The sequence below is a fragment of the Danio rerio genome, chromosome 6 (genome assembly GCF_049306965.1).
Source record: "Danio rerio strain Tuebingen ecotype United States chromosome 6, GRCz12tu, whole genome shotgun sequence".
Classification (NCBI taxonomy): Eukaryota; Metazoa; Chordata; class Actinopteri; order Cypriniformes; family Danionidae; genus Danio; species Danio rerio.
The window spans coordinates 12,936,556-12,960,043 of record NC_133181.1 but is presented as its reverse complement, the minus strand read 5'-3'; the positions used below and the strand labels follow the sequence as shown (position 1 = coordinate 12,960,043).

Sequence of the window (23,488 nt, the reverse complement as noted above, 5' to 3'; positions counted from 1 at the left end):
ATATTTTACCGCCACCTGCTGTACTGGAGTGTGGGACTCAGACACAGTCAGAACTGGCAATTTCAATGTCCCACTTCCGACCTCAATGCGTTCCACAGTCGCATTTTCACCATGTGAGATGTAAATATTTCATAACATTACATGTTATTGTGCCAATTAAGGCTAAATCAATTCAATCACAATTGATTTAGAATATTGATTTGATTTATAATATATGATTTATAATATAACAACAGAATATTTTTGTGTTACAAGTCAGATTTTGCCATTTCGACTCCTAAATTCTTGTTGAGTCACTGAAAAGAAACATTAAACTACATGTTAGCTTCTAGACCAAATCGTTGCTTTCATCAAGTGTGTTTACATGCACAAAATTAAGCAAAGAACTAGAGAAAGAAAGACACTGTTAAGTCTTGATGTAATTCACAGATAACAAATGGTGGCCATAATGTTTTCTACTCTTCTGTGTGTAAAAAACACCCTGTCAATATTCTTATATATGTATATATGTGAAAATGATTTGTTTTAATCTATTAAACACTATGTTAATACTTTGCTAATATTCATATTTTAAATATTTTGCTAAATAATAATAAATAAAATGTAACGAACACAAAAAAATATATATTTGTTGTCATTTTCTTCATTTGGATATTATGGATTTATTTAAACATTTATTTTCATTCGTTCATTCATTTTCTTTTCGGATTAGTCCCTTCATTAATCCAACTTATCCAGCATATGTTTTACTCAGCGGATGCCCTTCCACCCGCAACCCATCACTAGGAAACACCTATACACTCATTCACACACACTCATACACTACAAACAATTTAGCCTATCCAATTCACCTATAGCACATGTCTTTGGACTTGTGAGGCGATTGTGCTACCCACTGCACCACTGTGATGCCCAACATTTATATTTCATTTGGGAAAACATACGCACAGAATGTCATGAGAGATCAATAGCCATAACTGAAAAACAAAAATGAGTTTTTTTTAGAACACCATTGATGGTTTTAAAATGTGGAGCAAAGAAACAACAACTACCAGTTCCGATTGGATTTTTTAAAAATGTAATGACTTAAGAGAGTGCATGTAAACGCACTAAATAAGAGCGCAGAATTAGTGACAGACTTCAGTAATACATGACTGTCTTTTGTACCTGCTGTCTTGTCAAACGAACATCAAAAAGGCAGCAGTACTGCTGTAACATCCCCACAAACCTCTCATCCATTACATAATTCTATCAAGTAGCACAAACACTATTGTGAGTCTTTCATTTCTCTGTTTGAAAGCTGTGCAAAGAAGATTTTCAGTCCGGTCAACATCACAGAGGTGACAGCCTGTTTCAGAGGACTAAAAAATAACAGTAAAACAAGCCAGTCTTTCTGTCAGGGTGTCATGTAGCACACCAGACATTGGGTGTCATATACACACATTAAAAGATAAAGAAACAGGTTTTAGTGTTTTGACTCCCAGTGTCATCATATGCATGTCAAGCACATCATGAAGCCAACCTTTGCCTGATATTGTGTAGTTCAGACACAGAATAATGAATTCATGTTTTACATTTTGTTTAAACCTTTCAAGTGTCAATTTTTAATTCTAGAGCTGACCCTCCTAGCGTAATTTTTTTTATATGTTTTATCCTGTAATAAACTGCAGCTTAACTATAGCTTCAAATAATTACAAAACACAAACACATATTGTAAAATATCTGATATTATAAAAGGACACTATATTCAGCCCAACAAGGTGGTCGCTTATCTAAACTTTCTCTTTCACCTCTTGAGGCTATTTTGTCATAGAAAAAGAATCCTAAGGCTCGTATCTCTTTAATCTATGCCAAGTTGTTACAGTTTATGGCTGTTAATATTCCTGACGTAAAATCTAAGTGGGAAGTGCTCGACTTGGAGTGCTCATGCACAAATGACAAATGGCAAACAATATGCGAGAAAGCCAAGACTTTTTCTATTAATAGTCATCATAAACTCATCCAACTTAATGTGATACAAAGAGTTTACTTTATTCCAGTTTGATACACTCTTTTAAGGGCGCCTATTTAGTTAAAAATATTTATAAGGACACACATTTCATGGTTTAAACAGTAATAATGTTCATATTATATGATCTATGATTGATTATTGGCACCGTAATGACATGCGTTGCAATGGAGAGAATAGAGCTGTTGGATTTACAACATGTAAATTCGTCAACTTCTCCTGAAATACATGAAAAAAGGTTTCAAGATTCAATAAGACTGTTAAACTGTGAGAAGAATAGAGTGAGCGTTCTAAATGCCTAAAAGGTATGATTCTGCTGAATAACGCACATTGCCAGATTATGTGACATGTATCTCTATAAACATAAGCATGAATTTTATAAATCATAAATGATTTGTTTTACTGGCATTAATGTATTATTTATGTGTTTTTAAACATCGTATACCTATCATAAAAAATTATGTAACTGTAAACACTGATAAATTAAGATCTACAACAAGTGATGCACTAGTCATTATCTGGTTCAGTGCTAGTCATAGCAGAAAAGAAACATATTTGCATCAATGTGTTGAATGATTGATCAATAATTTGAATTGATAAAAGGTGTCAGTACTTTTCTGCATCGATTAAAAAATATATTACAAATAAACAGGCTTTTATTATTGAATTAAATTTTTCCAAAAAAATATTTGGAATTATTAAATCTAAATGATCAAAAATATAGTAATTAAAGAGTTTGAAAAAAATAGACCCATAATGCTTTCCACTAAATAATACTGTTTTAATTTATTTTAATATGAATTATTATACTTTAATAACCAAAGAAAATATTAATATATTACAATTGTTTTATTTGGCAATGATTATATTTAATTGATCAACAGTGACTCTTCTACATTGATACACAAATACAACAAATAAATATGTTTCTATTCATTGATTAAAGAATTCTAAAATAAATAAAAAATAATTTTAAACAAAAAGGTTACTATATTAATTAAATTTAACAATTATTTTGTTTTTAATGATCAAAAATGCATATGATTATTTTTAATATATTAACATATTTTTTATTTGGTATTTAAAAGTGTGACACAGGTATAATATAAAATGTAAACACTGATAAATTAGGATCTATGACAAGTGATGCACTAGTCATTCTCTGGTTCACTGCTAACCATCGCAGGAAAACATATTTCCATCAAAGGGTTGAGTTTTGTGGGTTTGCGCATGACATCACTTACCACTTTCATGATAGACTTTTCCCAGGCGATGGACTTCTGCAGCTGCTGCAGACACATGGCCAGCTGAGAGGAGCTGCGCACCTCACTCAAAGCTTTCCGCCAGAGCTTCATTCCTGGAGCAATCTCTTCCTCTCCCCTGGAACACACAAAAACACACAGCACAGGTCAGTGAGGAACTTTATCACTAAGCTGTAATTTATTCTTAAAGAGATAGTTCACTCAAAAATAAAAAAAATAAAAAACCCTCAAAGAAGATAAAAAATAATAATAATAATAAATAATTATATTATTATTAATAATAATCAAGATATTTTGAAAAATGCTGGTAGCTGGTAACATCCAAAGTAATTTTGCACATCCATAGTGCCAGCTGCAAGCATTCTTCAAAATATCTGCTTTTGTGTTCAACAGAAGAAAGAAACTGTTTAAAAACACAAGAGGAAAAGTAAATAATGAGGTATTTTTCATTTTTGGGTGAACTAACCCTTTAGTGTCAGGGTGCATCTCAAGCGGAAGGCTGTTTCCTAGTAAGGCTGTATATCTAGGGCTTCTACATCAAAATGAGGTCTCAATTTGAAGGATCCTTCAAACCATGAGGCATCCTCCTCATTTAGCTTATTTTGAAGTGTATTTACCCACAATCCTTTACATACATTCTGATTAAATGACCAAATAAATCATCTCTTAAACACATGAAATGATTGCTTATGATGTTATTGATGATGCTAAAATAACTATTTAGTACTGTAATATCAATGCTCCACCACACCAGAGCCAACTGATTTAGGCAGAGCTATGAATAAACCAAACATATTTTCATATTTTTAAATTTATATGTATTATCTTATTATTTTATTGTGTAGAATGATGTAGTGAAAGCTACACTGGATTTCAATAATGTTTTTATCAAGAAGCTCTAATCTTTCTTATCTCAAAATATAGCTAGCACCTATTGACTTTTACTGTACTTTTTTTTTGGTGGGGGGGGGGGGGGGGGGTGCCAGCGTTCTTCAAAATATCTTCTTTTGTGTTCAACAGAAAAAAGAAACTCATTAACTAAGACTTTAAGCTAAAACAACTAAGTATCTGGCAAAGTAATGCTAAGTAGCTGGCACCCATTGACTTTCACAGTTATTTTTGGGGGTGCCAGCATTCTTCAAAACATCTTCTTTTCTGTTCAACAGAAGAAAGAAACTCATTAACTAAGACTTTTACCTCAATAAACTAATAATTAGCTGCTTGATTTTAGTTAGTGTAAAATAGTAGTTGGGTTTGGGTATTGGGTAAAATTAAAGATATAAAATAAGATCATTTATAAGTGCTAATAAAAAGTTAACATCTTAATTATAGGCAGGTAATAAGGCAGTAGTAAATGGTTTTAATTGTTTTTTTAAACTAAAGTTTTACTGTATTTAGTTTTTTAGTGATTCTATTAACTAAAACTGTTAATGGAAAATGTCCTGTGTCCACCAGCAAAAAGTTTAGTGTTTGCACAGTTTACCATCTTTTTTTTTGTTCAAAACTGATAATAATAAAAATAAAATAATTGCTGGACAAACACAAAGCTAAGTGTAAGCTAAAAGAGTGGAGGTCACAAACTTTGACACTTCCAATGTTTTTAGAATAGTATTAATAATAATAATAATAATATCTATGCAATTCAAAAAAAAGAGGTTGATTCTTCAATATTTGTTAAGATATAAGTGTTAACACCACTCTTAGTGTAGCCCTATGTGTAGATGTAGTTTAAAGGGATAGTACACCTAAAAACAAGAAAATTCTGTCATCATTTACTCACTCTTTTTTTCTTCTTCTATTAAACACAAAATAAGGTATTTTGAATTAAGCTGGAAACCTGTAACCATTGACGTCCATACAGTTGTATTTATTTGTCCTACAATGGAAGTCAATGGTTACAGGTTTTCAAAATATCTTATTTTGTGTTTAACAGAACAAAGACCTCATAAAAACTTGAGGTTGATTAAACAGCAAGTAAATGTTCATTTTTGAATGAACTATCTCTTTAAATGTAGAAGCAGTTATATAGACCATTTTGAGGGATTGGTCTGAATGTATTTCCTGCATTACATTTTTAATTTCCATAGCTCCCAGGAATCCAAAAAGGTCCTCTTATTGATAAATAATGTTATGGAAGTTGTTTCAACATTAAGATATGATTGAATAACCTCTTATTACAGTTATGAAATAGTTTGGCAACAAGCAGGAAATGTTTATGGGCCAATGACATGACCACGTTGAAATAGTCTATAAGCTCTAAATACCAGAAATGTGGAAAATGTGGCATATATGGTGTGTAAAAATAAATAAATAAATCAGAGCTCATAGTCTGCGGTAGGTGCCTCACTAGGATGCAGCCTTTCATTTGAGACACACCCTTCAAATTGAGCAGGTAAGACCCTGAGTTTTCAAAAGCACACACACATAAACACACACACACACACATAGACATGAACAAAAAAAGCAAATACGGTGTGTTATAATTATGTGGCTTGACTTCACAGCCATACATGAAGACGGAGAGCACTGGACGCAGTGGTGGACCATGCACTTAGAAGTATTAAAAACCAAATCGAGTTTCAGTGTTTTTTTCAAAGTCCGTCTGTGGACTGCTGATTAAAACCATGCAGCCAAAAACAGGAAGGGTGCAGGCAAAGGGAGCGAGAGGAAAACAAAACGACAACAACAAAAAGAAAAAAAAACAAAAAAAACAAGAGACACAGCACAAGAACCAAAACCCGAAACTGGAGCCAGGGTGAGAACGGATGGACGGACGAGCAGAGAAGCCCCAGCCAGCAGAGAGAGGGGGAGGGGGAGGATGAGGAGGAGCCGAAACGAAGGCTGGCAATTCTGGATGACCTACCCTTCCCCTCCAGCGCTAGTGGATGGAGCAGGTGCGGGGACAGTGACTGTACCCACATTATCCAGTTTGATCTGGATGGTGGTCCCTAAGGGGCTCCGCAGGTACCTTCTCTCGATGTGGCGCTCCAGCTCTGCCAGCCGCATCACAGCGATGTCCAGCGGGTTGCTGGGGCGCCGGATCAGACCCTTCTCCGAGCTGCGCTCCTCCTGAGACTCCGCCCCAGGGCGGTGCTTGGGGAGGGGCTTGTGCTCGAAATAGACAAGGTCCTCTCTCTCAGACTGCGGCTCTGGGTATGTCCAGCCCTGAAACATAAAATCAAAGAATTCAAATCAAATCAAACTATTAAATTGAAAATGTAGCTCCTGATAAACAATTTCCTAGTGTTTTAAGATTTTTTTATCCATAAATATATAAAGTTGGAGTCAAAATGATTCGCCCTCCTCTGAATTTCTTTTTCTTTTGCAAATATTTCCTAAATGAGATTTTTCCTAAAAGTATTCCTTCAATATCTGGAGGAAGTCTTATTGGTTTTATTTCAACTAGAATAAAAGCAGTTTAATTAAAAACAAAAATCATTCTAAGGCCAATAGTATACGGAATATTGCTTTTCAGTTGTCTACAGAACAAACAATTTATACAAAGATTTGTCTAATTACCCAAACTTTCCTAATTAACCTAGTTAAACCTTTAAATTGCACTTTAAGCTGAATACCTAAACTATATAAACATAACTTAAAAACAAATATAATTTTAAAGGCTTAACTAGGTTCATTAAGTTAACTAAGCAGGTTAGAAAATTAGGCAAGTTATTGTATAATGATGGTTATATTATAACGCAATTAACTTGCGTTCAATTAGCTTAAAGGGGCTAATAATTTAGTCCTTAAAATGTTTTTTAAAAAATTATAACTGCTTTTATTCTAGCCGAAATAAAACAAATAAGACTTTCTCTCGAAGAAAAAATATTATCAGACATACCGTGAACATTTCCTTGCTCTGTTAAACATCATTTGGTAAATATTTAAAAAAGGAAATAAAATCTAAATTCAAATAATTCTGACTTCATCTGTATGCTTAGAAAAACTTCTTTAAGCACAGCATGAAATGATGTAATATTAGGAAGCAGGGCTGTGGTATAACTGCACAAAGCCTCACCTTGACCTGCAGGCTGGCAGACGTGACTTTGCGCTCCAGCTCCTCCACCTGCTGCAGCAGAGCAATGTCAGTCTCCATGGCCTGTTCCTCCACGCACCACTCCTGCAGCGTCTCCACGGAAACCTGGCCCTCGTCGAGCTCTGAGACCTCCATAACTGCCACTGCAAACAAAAAAAAAAACAAGACAGCCATGAGAGCCCAGGAGAAATCACATCCGTAGAGCACAGCGCAGCACAATTCAGCTCAGCCTGACAGCCTCACGCTTCGCTGAGTCTGAGCTTTACATGCTTCTCCTCAATGTTATTTAAAGCTACCAACAAGTAAATAATACATTTTGGCTGTTCTATATTTTTGCATTCTATATTAACAAACCTCAAAAAGTAGAAATTTACACTGTGTCCCAAATGACACACTATGCACTTACACACTCAACAGCATAGTATATGTATTTAGTGTTGTCCCAAATTAATAAATCAATTTGCTTTACAGTTTTATATTAAAGTTTTACATTATACAGTATATACATTCAGTTTCTTTGATATAAAAAATTATTAAAATTTTAAATAAAAAACTTAATTAAATAAAACACAAAACAATATTAAAATAAAATAATTATAACATAGAACACAAAAATAATAATAATAAAGCTAAATAAAATAAAATTTCTCTTTTAAATAAAACTAAATAAAATTAAAAATAAATTGTGACTAAACAAAAGAAATGCTCTCTTTTAAAAAATAAATATATATTTTATTAATTATTGACCTATTCTAATACATTAAGTTATTGCAATACTAAAAAATAAATAAATAATAAAATAAAAAACAATAAAATAATAAAATAAAATAAATAATAAAATAAAAAATCAACAAATAAATAAATAAAATTAATTAAATAATTCATTAATTAAACAAAAAAAAATAAATAAATAAATAAACAAAATAATAAAATTAAAATTAAATAAAAAATAAATAAAATAAAAATAATACAATAAAGATTTTATAAGACCTTCTTTCACATGGACTGTTGTTCTTTCTAAATATAAAAAAAAGAAAAAAAACACAGAAAAAACAGAAGCAAATTCATTAACAAAATGATAAAGAGCATCTCTGCCACAGTCCAGTCTTTTTTTTTTATTTAGCTTGGACAGTTTTCTATGGCTAACTCCATTTTCTAGGATCAAACACACAGGTGATGGTGCTCACCCTCTCGGTTCTTGTTGCAGGTCTGTACGATGAGCTCCATGGACTTCTGCAGCTGTTTCTGCAGGGCTCTCTCTCGGATACCTCTGCTGTGAAGAGAGTTCACTAGCGCTTTCAGCTCCTCCATGTCTGTCACCTTCCACCAGCCCAGCAGCATGTCTGCCAAACAGCCAAAACCATTAACATCAACAACCCCAAACAAAACTCCACTCATGACACATGCATTGCTAAGAATTATGGGTAAATGTTGCACATTTCACACATTTAGGTTTTGATCTTTTTTTTCCAGGAAGCTCTTAAAGTATTGTTGCTTTTGGGCTAGAGATCTATAAATGTTTTGATTAAAAATGAGTGCTGTCAAACAAATAATCGTCATTGATTGCAATCAAAATAAAAGTTTGTAGTTACATAATACAAACATTTAAAAGCTATTTACACACATATATATATATATATATATATATATATATATATATATATATATATTTGTATGTCTACTATATATACACATAATTAAAGCAGTCAGTACCCACAAACATATAAATAAATTACAACCTTTCATTTGATTAATCTTGATTAATCATTCGACAGAACTAACTGAAATGTATGAATGTCACAGGACCAGATCAGTTTCTGTACTGTACTTCAAATCTAGAAGGGGTAAAAGGTGTAAATTAGTAGTATAACACGATGTTTCAGTATAAAACAATCTAAATACAATGCAAATCTGACTATGCTGTGTCCATAGAGAAATTATATAATATACGAGTAGTTTTATAAATGAGAGTAATTTTATTTTACAATAGCATTATAAAGGGCCGGAGTGGGATTCCTTTTCAGCCCTGGAGTTTCAAGCCTTAGACCGGCCCACCTCAGTTTACGACTATATTAAAATAACGTCATTTCTAATTCAGTTTCTAATGACACTATCATGTCTTTTTCAAGGAAACAGCTGCTTTAGAACTTTAAATGTTTTTTCATAAATATGAGAACATTAAAGGGTAGCTGAATCTCCAACACTATTCTTTAAAACATCACAAAGTCCTTTCCTGCAATACCTGAATATATATTCCTTTGTAACGGTTGTCACACAAAAAATAAAAATAAAATATGTACACCTATATAAGTAACCCAAACAGTTTTATATGTATTAACACTAAAAATGAAACATAAAAAATACTATTTAGGTGAGGTTTGAACTCGGGTCGACGGCGTCGTAATGCAAAAAGCTGACCACTGGACACAATGGCATTGTTATGCATTTGGAATAAAAAAAATAAGCATTGCACTGTTACCTGTTACCTGCAAGACTATGATGTCTTAAAATTTTTCTCCTATTTTTATATTTCTGATCAAGTTATGTCTGATTTGATAATGTAGTGAATCATCTGATATTTATTGAGCAGGTGTAATATTTAATAATATTAATTATTCAAATTCTTTCAATCAATAAGGTGCCTCTAATTATTTTAAAGCATTTTAAGGTCAAAATTATTAGCCTCTTTAAGCTATAGTTTTTTCTTCGATAGTCTACAGAACAAACCATCATTATACAGTAACTTGCCTAATTACCGTAACCTGCCCAGTTAACCTAATTAACCTAGTTAAGCCTTTAAATCTCACTTTAAGCTGTATAGAAGTGTCTTGAAAAATATCTAGTAAAATATAATTTAATGTCATCATGGCAAAGATTAAACAAATCAGTTATTAGCAATGAGTTATTAAAACTATTGTGTTTAGAAATGTGTTGGAAAAATATGCTCTGCGTTAAACAGAAATTGGGGAAAAAATTATCAGGGGCGCTAATAAATCAGGGGGCGAATAATTCTGACTTCAACTGTATATCGCCCATCATGTTTAGACAGGAAAAATTGCCAGTAACGTTTCAGCTGGTTGCACATCCTCTGTGTCAGTGAGCTGAGTGAACTCGTATATAGTAAAACTCTGATAGTTTTACTGAATTTTAATGAAAACTAGTGACAGATAGTTGTCTATATCGTCTAACTTGCTGCTTGTTGAAACTACTTATTTAACATGTGTTAAATCAACACAATTTTTTTAGGACTACTTATTGTTTTATGCTCAATCCACTTAAATTTGTTAAGTTAATGTAATTGATTTGTGTTGGAACAACATAAAGAAGTTATGTGGGAGTCAGCCTTTTTTTACAGTGTAAATGAGCTCTTTCTCATAGCTTAGCGCATTTCCAGAAATAACACAAGCACAAAAAACTTTACAACCATTTTCCGGGGACGTTTACATTCGCTGATGTCAAAGTTTATATTAGGATATTTGCTATTTAAAAAAAAACTCAAATTACAGAATCTAAATAACCTTAATAATTGAAAGTGTTTATGCCTATTCGCATTATTTTGCTGGGTAAGAATCTTTGCAAATAAATGTCAACTTACACTAACCCCAACCCTAACCCCAACCTAACATTCTACTTATAATCTACTGAGAATTAATTGGCATTTACAGTAGATGAAATGTAACTTAAGTTCAACAAATTGACCATCAAAATAAAGTGTGACCTTTTGCTGTTGTATAACCATTAGGCAACAATAACATCATGTATCACAATAAATTCTGTGACTATATATATATATATATATATATATATATATATATATAYACACACACACACACACACACACACACACACACACACACAYATATATATATATATATATATATATATATATATATATATATATATAGATAGATAGATATAGATATATATATATAGCACAACAAAATTGACATCGCTATGGTGACAGGTCTAAATTAGAGGTTCAATAATTACTCTAGTTCCCTCACCCTCTGGTATGGCCATTGGCTCAGGCAGGTCATGATTTCTGGGAAGGTCCAGCGCCACTGGAGAAGGAGCAGATGCCAGCTTCTCCGCGGTGGGAACAGGAGAGCCACTTTTGCTGGTTGAGACGCTGGGTGCCAGGAGGGGGCTGGCGCTGCCCTCTACTGATGGGTACATGTGCAGGGGGCTGCTGCACAGGGGGAGATTGGGGCTGATGACCCCACCAGACCAGCTGTACAAAGGCAAACCCACCAGAGCTGCACCTGGCTTCACCTGGGGGGAGATATTAATAATATATGATGAGATGTGTAACCGTATGATTTAGGTCCTGGTTCCACCTGGTATTAACATGTGTTCTCGGTGATCCGATCACAAGTGGTCAACCGAGACGCATTACTGTTTCCATCTGGTGTTAACTTGCGTTCAAATACGTCTCTTGTGACCACTAGCGTTCAGATTTCTTCCAGACCCTTTTCTCTTATTTCATCATGCGCTACATCACTTTTGACGAACACACACACACACACACACACACACACACACACACACACACACACACACATACACACACACACACACACACACACACACACACACACACACACACACACACACACACACACACACGAGTACTACTGAATGAACAGATCTATTTTATGTGGCCTTCATGCAGAGCAGAGCATGTAAATGAAAAAGGAATCTTGATTATTGCAATAACGAAGTTTCAAGATACTGGAGATGGCACTGTATTTCCAAAACTATATTATCAGTTTATGACACTTCTGTAAAAGAATACTACAGCCTTCCTGCAGCTCAAACAATGGATTATGGCACTAGCAATGCAAAGAATATGGGTTATTATGGGTAACATAGGGCTGTCATAATGACAAAATTTCTCTTGTGGTAAATCTGAATGGATCAACAATACACAACATGTGGTATTATCACCAACAACCAACAAGGTAAATGAAGTTTGATTAAATTATAGATTAAATGACAGTTATAAAACATTTTGATTTTACTGTTAACACACCCGGACAGAGCAATTAAATAATGTATTATTTATTAGCCTACTAAATTATACTTCAGCTTATATTTTCACTTAAAATTAGTATCAATTCCTATTCAAAATACATACTTTTCAAAATATATACACTACCTGATAAAATTCTTTTCACCTATCCAAGTTTTAGGATCGACAAATAATAATTTGACTTCTAGTTGATCTTTTACTTTCAGAAGTGGCTAATATGAAGGGCAAAGGCCTTTAGATTATGCTTATTTTACCAAAAAAATATGATAATGCTTTGATTTTGATTATTTAATTAGGACAGTAAGGTCTGACTTCGCTTAGACAAAAGTCTTGTCACTTAACTCGAAATAATGTACAGTATAAAATATAAAATCATGGTGCAGTGGAAAAAGAATTAATATTGTGCATGACTCCCATGAGCTTGGAGGACTGCATCCATACATCTCTGCAGTGACTCAAATAACTGGAATGGCAAAGAAACTGTTCTTGCAGGACTCCCAGAGTTTATCAAGATTATTTGGATTGATCTTTAATGCCTCCTCCTTCATCTTACCCCAGACATGCTCAATAATGTTCATATCTGGTGACTGGGCTGGCCAATCCGGGAGCACCTTGAACTTTTTGCTTTTTAGGAACTTTGATGTGGAGGCTGAATTATGAGAAGGAGTGCTATGCTCTGAAGAATTTGCCCTCTCCTGTGAATTGTAATGTAATGCGCAGCACAAATGTCTTAATGCCTCTGGCTGTTGATGATGCCATTCACTTTGCAGATCTCCCTCATACTGAATGCAACCCCAAAACCATGACTTTTCCTTCACCAAACTTGACTGGTTTCTATGAGAATCTTGGGTCTATGTGGGTTTCAATAGGTCTTTTGCAGTATTTGTGATGCAGTTCTACAGATCTACCTTCTGCCACTTTTCCAAATTATCAACTATAAGTTATTATTCGTTGCTCTTACATATGGGATTGAGGACAAGACTTTTGTCAGGTAGTGAAAATTTTGTACTTATTTTAAAGTTAAGGTCAATTAATTTAAAGTGAGACTGGCTTGTTTTGCATTACTTGAGAGTTACTGTAGCAGCTGGTCAGAGATTAATTGCTTGACACTTTATCATGTTAAAAGCCTTTCACACCAAGCTCAGTAACTATAAATATAACAGTAACTAGAGTTGTACACACAGCAAATGATAACAATCTGTTTATTTTTAGTTCATGCTTTTCTTTTTGCATTGCCCCCTTGTAACCAGCAGATGTCCACAGTGTGCCTAAGTTTCTGAGTGTTGAAACCAGCTAGTGATGTGGAATCAATCCAATAAAACCAGGAATTTAGCAGGAAATAACACAAATTACTTTCCCAAAGAGGCAACTCGAATAGATTTCAAAACCAGCACAATCATCAATCTGCTAGCTTGGCTTGCATAACTTCCATGTAAATCTTCATCATTCCCTCCCATGGAATAACCAATTGTTTTCAAGATCATTATCTCTAAATAATCTTTGAAAAGAAGGCTTAACATCAAGCAGTGAGCTTCTCATAATACTGTCTGTTCCTTTAAATTGCACTAGCACTTTATATTTCGACAGATCCTGACTGGCAGTTCGTGTTTTGTCATTAGCTGCAAAACTGAAACTGATTCCAATGATATAATTTCTCGACATCTTTCTTTGTTATAGCTGTGGTCTGAATGATTAGTGTGAACAGCCCTTAAAAGACTAAGCTTGAAATACACTTTGATCGGAACTTTATATTAAGTGACCTTAACTGCTGTGTACTTACATACAAAATAGTACAATGTATGTATTGTGTTTAAAAATCCTGAAAACCTGTAACCATTGACATCCATAGTATTTGTTTTTCATACTATTGAAGTCAATAGTCACAGATTTTCAGCTTTCCTCAAATAGTTTATTTGGTGTTCAACAGAATAAAGAAACTAATAAAGGTTTAAAACCACTTAAAAGAGAGTACATTTCCATAAATGATAGAATTACATTTTTTTGTGTGAACTATCCCTTTAAGATGTGAGATATGGTCAACAGTGGAATAACAAAAATTTATTACAGATGTAATTACAAGTACATAATTGTTCAAAATGTGCACTGTATCAAATGATTCATTTAAATTTGAGTGCATAGTAACTAAGGCAACTTAAAGGGGTGGTCCAGAGTATTTTTAAGGCTGGTTGTGTTTATGGGTTGCAAAGCAATGTGTGCTAATGCTTTATTTGTAGAAAATCACACTTTTTTCATATATCTTACTTTAGTTATATACAGCTATTCAGCTAACATGAAAACGACGTCATTTTTCCTAGTTCCTCTGAAGACCTGCCCTCAAGAGGCTCTGATTGGTCAGCTAACATAATGTTCTGTGATTTGCAGATCAGCTCCACATCACCAAGAAGCGTCTCAGTTATATCATTACAGCGCCTCTGGCTACGCCCCTTCACTGTGTGGGGTGTGTGTGTGTGTGTGTGTGTGTGTAACTTGAAGGGTTTATGACATCATTAACCCGGGTGTATTTTTTGTAGTCCCCAAACTTCTTTGGCTGTAGGCTTAGCTAAGCTAACTCTGTAAAAGCCAATGTCTCCCTTTGCATTGAACTTTGAGTATATTACATTCAGAGATCTTGTTTATGCTCATACAGCTGCATTACAACAATATTACAATATCAACTAAACTTTAAAATATGATATCCTAGTGGACCACCCCTTTAAAGAAGACCAATTATGCAAATATCCCTTTTATAAGGAATGTATAAAGTTTAAACATAGTAGTGTGCAAAAAATGTGTGAAAATAGCCAGCCTTTAATGGTAAAAAATAATTAATTCTATTTTATACACCTAGACATGAATAAAAGCAGTCTGCAGAAACACTTTGATTGACATTTTCCCTTTAAACATGTCATCAGAGGGGGAAAGCTCCGCCCAGTAGTGACAATTTCTTCTTCATTAGCATAAACAGCCTTGAGTGAAAAGCAGCCATCCGCCATTAGAGTTTTCACACCTGCCGAAGGTAATGTCAGCGATTAAGAGGACTATAAATGTAGAGTTTAATAATGCACAACTCAACACTCTAGTCTCCACGGACTGCCTTTTTCAGAGCCACTTATTTTGACATTTTCACTGAGATAACAATAGTCCTGTTTTGAATCTGCTGAGAAACAGGAATTTGTAGCTCCGCCCTCTTTTGAAAAGAGCTCAATCTCATTTGAATTAAAGTGAAAGTCACCCAAACAGCACAGTTTGGATCAAAACCTAAAAATGGTGGGGGTATGTTGAGCTAAAACTTCACATACGCACAGTAGGCACATCAGAGATTTAGCATCTTGTAAAGAGGGGCATATTTGTACTAATTACCTGCACACTGAGGTTGCTGATCCCGGCTGCAGCTGTGGGGTTCAGTGGGCTTGCAGACGCAGACAGAGGAAGCAGGTGATGGTGCGGGGAAGAGGTAGACGGTGGAGGTGGAGATTTGGGCCGTGTGTTTGTGGCGTTGCTTTTAGGCGAGGACTGCGGGTGCGCAGACGGCTGGATGAGGGAAGTGTCGTCGCAGGGTGAGCGAGGCAGCAGGCTGAACCAGTGTCCGCTGCGCTCGCTGAGAACCTTGTAGAGCTGGTCGCTGGCGAGGAGCTGAGTCTGCGCCAGCTGCGGCTGCAGGAGGTGCGCAGGGATGCCTAGCTGCAGAGGCGGAGGGATTGCGTGCTCTGCGTTTGGGCTGCTGGCCTCGGTCAGCTTGGAGGTAGTTGGAGAGTGAGCTGGAGACGATCCTGATGTCATGTCCATGGCGATTGTTGCCGAGCAGCCGTTGTGGGCATGGCGTGGCGTGTGAGGTGGCTCCTGACACTGAGGGCTCTGTGAGAGGCGGAGTTCTGGTAGTTGAGGGGGTGTGGCCACAACATCTGTTTTGTCTTTTAGAGGGGAGGAGCGTGCCTCTTTATTTGGCTCCTGGTCCAGATCCATGGGCTTCTCCTCCTCCTGTTTGACCTCCTCTTTCAGTGTCCCTTGTATCTCCTCGTGCTGATGATGCTGCAGGACTTCCTCCTTGGGCTCCTCTTTGACCTGCACAACCGGACAGTTCCTCAACCTCTCGCGCTCTTTCTCTAGCTCCTCCAGACCTACATGAAGAACAGAGGGAGGAACAAAGTTTTTGTCAAATAAATGATGTAGATCTGTCAAAAATGAAATTCTGTTTATTTATGATTATTTATGTTTTTTTTAAGATTACAAAAAAGCTGAAATAAAAATAAAGTCCTGCTTGCTCTTTTCTATATAATGGTTAAAAAAAAGCCAGAATTATTAGCCCCCCATGAATAATTACCCCCCTGTTTATTTTTCCCCCCAATTTCTGTTTAACGGAGAGCAGATTTTTTCAACAAATTTCTAAACATAACAGTTTTAATAACTCATTATAAATAACTGATTTATTTTATCTTTGCCATGATGACAGAAATTAATATTTTACTAGATATTTTTAAGACATATCAGCTATACAGCTTAAAGTGACATTTAAAGGCTTAACTAGGTTAATTAGGTTAACTAGGCAGGTTATGGTAATTAGGCAAGTTATTGTATAACGATGGTTTGTTCTGTAGCTTGTATGCTTTTTATATACTGTATATACAGTAGAATAGATCATATGGTTTTTGAGACCTGAACTACATGGCAGCTTACACATGAATGTAGGTTTACCGAATGAGACTTAATTTAAATGTGTGAATGAAAATTAATTTAAATGTAAATGTGCTGCAAACGTCATGTGTAAGCATCATCTCAGGTGAGCATGGTTAAAATACATGTGAGAGATTTTCAATAACCAAGACGAGCCAGTAACTGTGAAAAAAAGCGTGACTTGAACAAGATTTTGATCAGCTTTTTTGCCGTATTTGGCATAACGGCAAAATATGCGTCTGAGCAGGAGTCTGACAGGAAGTCAGCTTATAGCCTTTATCTTTCTTGCATTATGTTGTTATGAAATAATTATCCTGCCATGAATTGATGTTTATGTACAGTGTGCTGATGGTGTATGCATTTTTTTGCACTAAATATATACGTTATTGTTACATTCTTTGCAGTATGAGCCATGATCAATGTGTTGACCGCATTTATTTTGCACTTAAAATCGCCTGTGCTGATGTTGCTTTTAACAAATTGTTTACAATCCATTCGTTGTCCACTAAAACTAGTCATTGGTAAGGTTGAATTGTTCTTGCAACGTGTTATGGGCTGTCAAACAGCATGTGTTATGTATTTCCTCCAAATCAATACAAAATTCTGGTGTGTAGCAAAATATTTCCGTCTTGTGTTTTATTGATGATTTCACCAGCGACTAGTCGACGTCGACTCGACTTTAATAACATAAAAGTCAGCTTCCAAAAATCTGCAGTTGTTCAACCCCTAATTTATATATATATATATATATATATATATATATATATATATATATATATATATATATATATATATATATATATATATATATATATATATATATACACTAACTATATATAGCTCTCAATAAGAATATAGATATATAAGGTACCTTAAAAATCTAGAGAATAAAAAAAACTAGCATTTAGATCATGAATTTGCCACAAGTGACAATCGGTCAATATTACATTTTTCATAAACACATATTTTGCATATATAAATACATACATACAATCATGGAGTATTCGTTACATGGAGTTTGTTTTGTAAAAGCCTCACCTTCTCCACTCTCTAAGGCCTCTATGTAAACTCCTCCACACTGTGGCAGGATCCAGTATCTGCGGCGGAACCGGTCTTGTCCATATGACATGGACCGCAGGGCGTGAGACGACTCAAACAGCTTCCGGCGGATTAGGTTTTGTTGCTGTACTCAGACAAAAAGAGAATGTAAGTGTGTTTGGGTGAATGTATGTGTAAATACCATAGGGTGACATGATTAAAACAAAATTACTACTACACTACACTACAGTACAGTACACTACACCACCACAACAACATCAAAATCCCAAATGTGTGATTAATTTCATAAATGTATTCTGCATGTGTCCCGGAGTGGCTCAGCACATGGTAAACCTGCTCCAAACAAACTCTTTGCAACTGCTTTGAGGTTAGGATGCCCAGAACATGAATTTCGGAATTCAGCACATGCCAAAATCCTTTCAGATTTAACAACAAGTGCTTATAAATCTGCTGGTGTCAACAAAAGAGCAGATTTAACAGCCAAAGTAAAAGATTCCTGGTGAAATATTTTCAAAAGAAGACAATAAACAATAACAATAATCCGTACAGTAAAATTTCTTATACTGTAAATCTATCTAGTACAATTAAATAATAATAATAATAATAATAATAATAATAGCTTTTACTAATATTACTATTCATATTTTCTTATTTTACGAAATGTAATAATTGTAATTTGATCCATTTGTGTATCCTAAATAAAAAAAAAAATATATATATATCAAAAATAATTAATATTATTATATTTATTTATTCAAGGTAATTTGATTATATAAAAATCTAAGCACACCAAACCTAGAGCTTTTACAATTAACGATTGCAATCAACTGACACAACTGAATTCACCCAAAATGACGCAGCTCTAAATTAAGTTTGAATGTAATTTACCTTTGATATCTTTTCAATCTGTTTCTCCAGCTCTTCAACACTAGTGGCTGGGTCTCCCTCATCCTGACGCACACGCACAAACTCAATATTAATAATCAATTATATGATGAGCAATCAATTGATGAAAATGCATTGAAAAGAATGTCTTTTACCTCATCGCATGTCTCCACCCTCCTTCCCTTTTTAGTCTCTTCCTCCTCCTCCTCCTCATCCTCATCCTCATCGCTGTCCTCATCTTCATCATCGTCATCATCACTATCGCCCGCCTTCCTCTTGCGTTTGTGACCGATGGCAGAGCCTCCGGCAGCGTGAGGCTCCTCCCCTCCAGTCATTGATTCCCGTTTCCCTGTCCGCTTTGCGTAGATTGTTTTCATTCTGCATCGAATGAAAGTAAAGACCGAATAGACTGGTTAATGATGTATCTTTATATTACGTGCTACCAATACATAGTTATTAAAAAGCCAGGTGGGCTTGTTTGAAATAAAACCGTTACTGTGTAAATTAGACTTAAATATATGGACTCACTTTTTCAATTTGCCCTCCACAATACACTCGTCCTTCCTCAGCACGTTCATGTGCTCCAGGCTTTTGTCGATCTCACTGGAAGATACACAAACACAAAATCTGTTACAGACAAATGTAGATAGCAGTGGTATATAACCATAAAAACATCAATTCACATTATTATGTTTCAATTCAGCAGTTTGTGCTGGTAGATTTCAATTACAATATATATTTTAAAATGATGTTTGCACTTCAATGAGTCATAAATATTCACATCTCCCCATAAATCAGACCTTCAGCACAAATAACATAAACAAATCTTTGTGTTTTATTCATAACTTTTTAGAGGAATTTGGTCAAACATATTTTGCCTGATTACATTTTATTCTACAAAATAATTGTGTAAAATTATGTGAAAAGTATTTTTCTGTCTGCCTGTTTACAACATTATATTAAAGAGAGATAAAAAGTAATGATCACTATAAAAACCTTTGTGCATTATAAAAATCCAAAAATGGCACGCTATCAGACAAAGTAAGTTAACATTAGATTATCATTAGAAGATTAACATTGAGGTTTTCATTAATTAACATTTACAATGTTATAACCAAACATATGCAACTAAATGGCTATGTATTAGATCATGTTAGCATCTGCATTAATCCTGACAAATGAAACCTTGTAAAATGTTGCCAATTTTTTTTCAATGACCTGTTTTCAACATTGATGCTCCAATTGAGTATTGCTCCAATATTAATTCATAATAGATGTGCACCAAATCAACATATTAGAATGATTTCTGAAGGAACATGAGGACATCAGACACTTATTATAGTGAGACAGTCCTGGGTCATTATAAAACATTTGATATTATATATATTAAGTGGAACATACTTATTATTATGATTGATTTTATATATGAGAATATTGGCCACTTTTAGGGTACCCTTTGCAAAGTGTACCTACTGTGGCATAATAAAGGATACCAAAAGGTGGAGCTAGACGCACAGCTGAAAGCCATTGGTTTTTTAAATATACAGTCGAGACATTACATTGTAATACTCTATACATATAATAATGACCCACTGGCCACCCGAACTCAAACAAAACTTGTCATTGTCTTGATAAACAGCTACAAAGCCAAAAAGAACAAAATCTGCCGTGTCCTGTTTTTGTTTTACAAGGCCGTCTAAAAGTGCAAGCGGTTTCACTTTCTCCAGAGAGCTTGCCGTGCGTCTATATTCAAGAGTTCACACTTAGCTTATGATTGGTAATAAGCTTGTTTGGCATGCTGTCCCGGGCGAGAGCCCTGAGCTCATAAGATCCTCGAGCCCGGAGCTCCCTCCCGTTCCAGGGCGAGAGGGGAGTTTGAGCTCAGGTAGATCTCGAGAATAGTGCTTTTATTTTAATGGCACAAACTAGTAAAATAAAGAATAAATTTAATAAATATGTCAAAAGTTCTAGAAAATTCGGTTTGTACTAGAAATTAGTGCCTGCTTAATTTAAAAAATGCTTTATTTACACATTTAAAAATAACATTTTTGAAAACTTGCTATTCAAAAATGCAGTTCTTAAATGTAATGAATCAATGAATCAAAACTGATGATAAATAATACTTTTTAAAATCTTTTAACTTGCAGTGAAAAACACCATTACATTTCTTTATAATATCTTATTTTATGATCAACAAAAGAAAGAAAATCAAACAGGTTTGAGTCAAGTGGAGGATGAGTAAAATGACAGAATATTTCAAATGTATAATTAAAAAAATACATTTTAAGATGTTTGGCATGTGTGTATTTAGCTATTGTAATTCTGATTTAAAATTCTGAATGATCAATGAACTGGAAACTCGTACCTGACCACGCTTTTACTGCACGAGAGCTCATTGACCAGGAAGGCCAGGACAGAGGCTTTTTGAGCCGGCGTGTGGGCCTGGAAGGCTTTGGTCCTCAAACTCAGAGTCAGATCCGCTAGATCAGTCTGAGAGCAGTGAGCCTCCATGTAGAGCTGCAGAACCTCTGACACATTGTCCCGATTCAGACCCACATTGGTCAGGTGGTCACCCAAGATAGACTTGGCCTGGTAGAAGACACATCGAATCAAATCTTAATTTTAATAAATGATTGAAATTTAAATAGATCATAATTACAAATTAATGACTGAATTACTACTGATAAAACGTTTGGAATATTTTGTTGTTTGTTCATGAAAGATGTCTTATGCTCACTGAAGCTGCATCAGTTTCAGATAGATAGATAGATAGATAGATAGATAGATAGATAGATAGATAGACAGACAGACAGACAGACAGACAGACAGACAGACAGACAGACACATAGATAGATAAATAGATAGATAGATAGATAGATAGATAGATAGATAGATAGATAGATAGATAGATAGATAGATAGATAGATAGATAGATAGATAGATAGATAGATAGATAGATAGATAATGTAATTTACATCTGATGTTTACTAAACAGAAAGACTTGTCTATTGTGGATGTAAAACAGTGCCTGAAACAACACTTATTATAGGGAAAATGCCAGTAGACTGAGCTCTAGTCCTGTCCTCCTCACCCTGTGTCCTTGAGGCAGTCCTGGGTCAGACACCGCAGACGAGAGCAGTCTCACCAGCAGGTCCTGCACCTGGCCCATGCTGTTGCCCAGGTTGAGCAGCCCCTCCTGCAGGATCCCCAGAGTGGGCAACTCAGAGGAGTCCAGGCCCAACACCTTCCCAAAGCTCCGCAGGAACTGCACCACCATCAGGCAATCTGAAAACACACTGCCAGGCAGAACCAGACCCGGGATACGAGGAACCCCCGGAAGCGGCTGGAGAAAAACAAAAATAGTGAGAAAGACAGTTTATCAAGATGACATAAGTTAATGAGCAAATGCAACCTAATAATTACAATAATATTGTGAGGTTCACACGTTTTGTTCAAATCATATGAAGAAAAGTACTTGTATTTTGCATCCTTGATCAAAAAACTAGAATATTTATTTAGTATTATTTTAATAATTACTAACTTAATGTTCCTGTGTTTTTAAAGCTGATTAAGTTATTATTTCATTATTTTTTTATTAAGAGCAGTAGTAGCATATTTTATCTAATTAAAATAGGATAATTAAAATTAAATATATTCTAAACATAATAACCACAAAAATTCATTGTATATATATTTTTTTTACAAAAAAATAAATGTGATTTACTGCTTTACACTGACACATACAGCACATTAGAGTTATTTGATTAAATCACTGCCTTTATTTTGATAACAGTACTGTATTTGATTGAGACTAATGTGCAGCCCCATTTTTATGTTCAGTCAAATTAATTATTAATTTTTGAATTCACAAACCTCCATGGAGTTCCCTCAGGAACCCCTGCTTGGGAAATAATGCTCTAGATAACAATAATATAAATCAGCTTATTATATAATGGCAAAGTCCCTTTAAAGCAAATCATTTCACTCAGCGGCCATCTATTAAATGCCTCTCGGGCAGAATGTTCGGGCATTCAGTTTGAATCAAGAAACATCAAATTCTTGCCTGCCAAGGTTACGATTAAACTCATATTAGCATATTAGAAATTCACATCTGGTCCTAGCCCCTTTCCTGGAGAATCGTCAGTCTCTACTGATCGCTGATTCCTATACTAGCGGGCAGGGCTTCATTGGCCATATTGACCGCTACACTTTTCCCTATTCAAAACTATAGTGACATGTCTTTAGTATGCTATAATCTTTGATATTATTAAAAAAACTGTTAATTTTAGACAATACAGGTATATTTATATTTGTACTGTATAAATGAGCCATGAAACGATGCAGTGTCTATTATATTATTAAAATTTGCAATAAAAAAAAAAATCACCCTAAAGACATAGCTGACCCAAAAATGAAAATTCTGTCACCATTTACTCTCCCTTTACTTCTTTCAAAACTCTTTTAGTTTATTTTTTTCTGTTGTACACAAGAGAAGCTAGAAAGCTGGAAACCGGCAGCCATCAGCTTCCATCGTA

At 34.7% G+C, this 23,488-nt stretch overlaps 1 protein-coding gene across 50 annotated transcripts in view; it reads right to left on the bottom strand.

Annotated features, from left to right (window-relative positions):
• Positions 1-23,488, bottom strand: part of baz2ba (bromodomain adjacent to zinc finger domain, 2Ba) — a 174,113-nt gene that overhangs the window by 5,945 nt on the left and 144,680 nt on the right. For 33 of the 50 annotated variants that reach the window (XM_021477029.3, XM_021477030.3, XM_021477032.3 and 30 more), the window contains 12 exons: positions 22,045-22,296; positions 21,319-21,542; positions 19,482-19,556; positions 19,109-19,331; positions 18,957-19,019; positions 18,048-18,192; positions 15,699-16,456; positions 11,311-11,578; positions 8,494-8,649; positions 7,289-7,449; positions 6,134-6,435; positions 3,253-3,388 (listed from right to left, as the gene is read on the bottom strand). In XM_021477029.3, coding sequence (XP_021332704.2) covers positions 3,253-3,388; positions 6,134-6,435; positions 7,289-7,449; positions 8,494-8,649; positions 11,311-11,578; positions 15,699-16,456; positions 18,048-18,192; positions 18,957-19,019; positions 19,109-19,331; positions 19,482-19,556; positions 21,319-21,542; positions 22,045-22,296 — 2,763 coding nt within the window. The remainder of the gene's footprint in view (positions 1-3,252; positions 3,389-6,133; positions 6,436-7,288; positions 7,450-8,493; positions 8,650-11,310; positions 11,579-15,698; positions 16,457-18,047; positions 18,193-18,956; positions 19,020-19,108; positions 19,332-19,481; positions 19,557-21,318; positions 21,543-22,044; positions 22,297-23,488) is intronic. The other 17 variants (XM_021477034.3, XM_073953731.1, XM_073953740.1 and 14 more) reach the window with 1 other exon arrangement.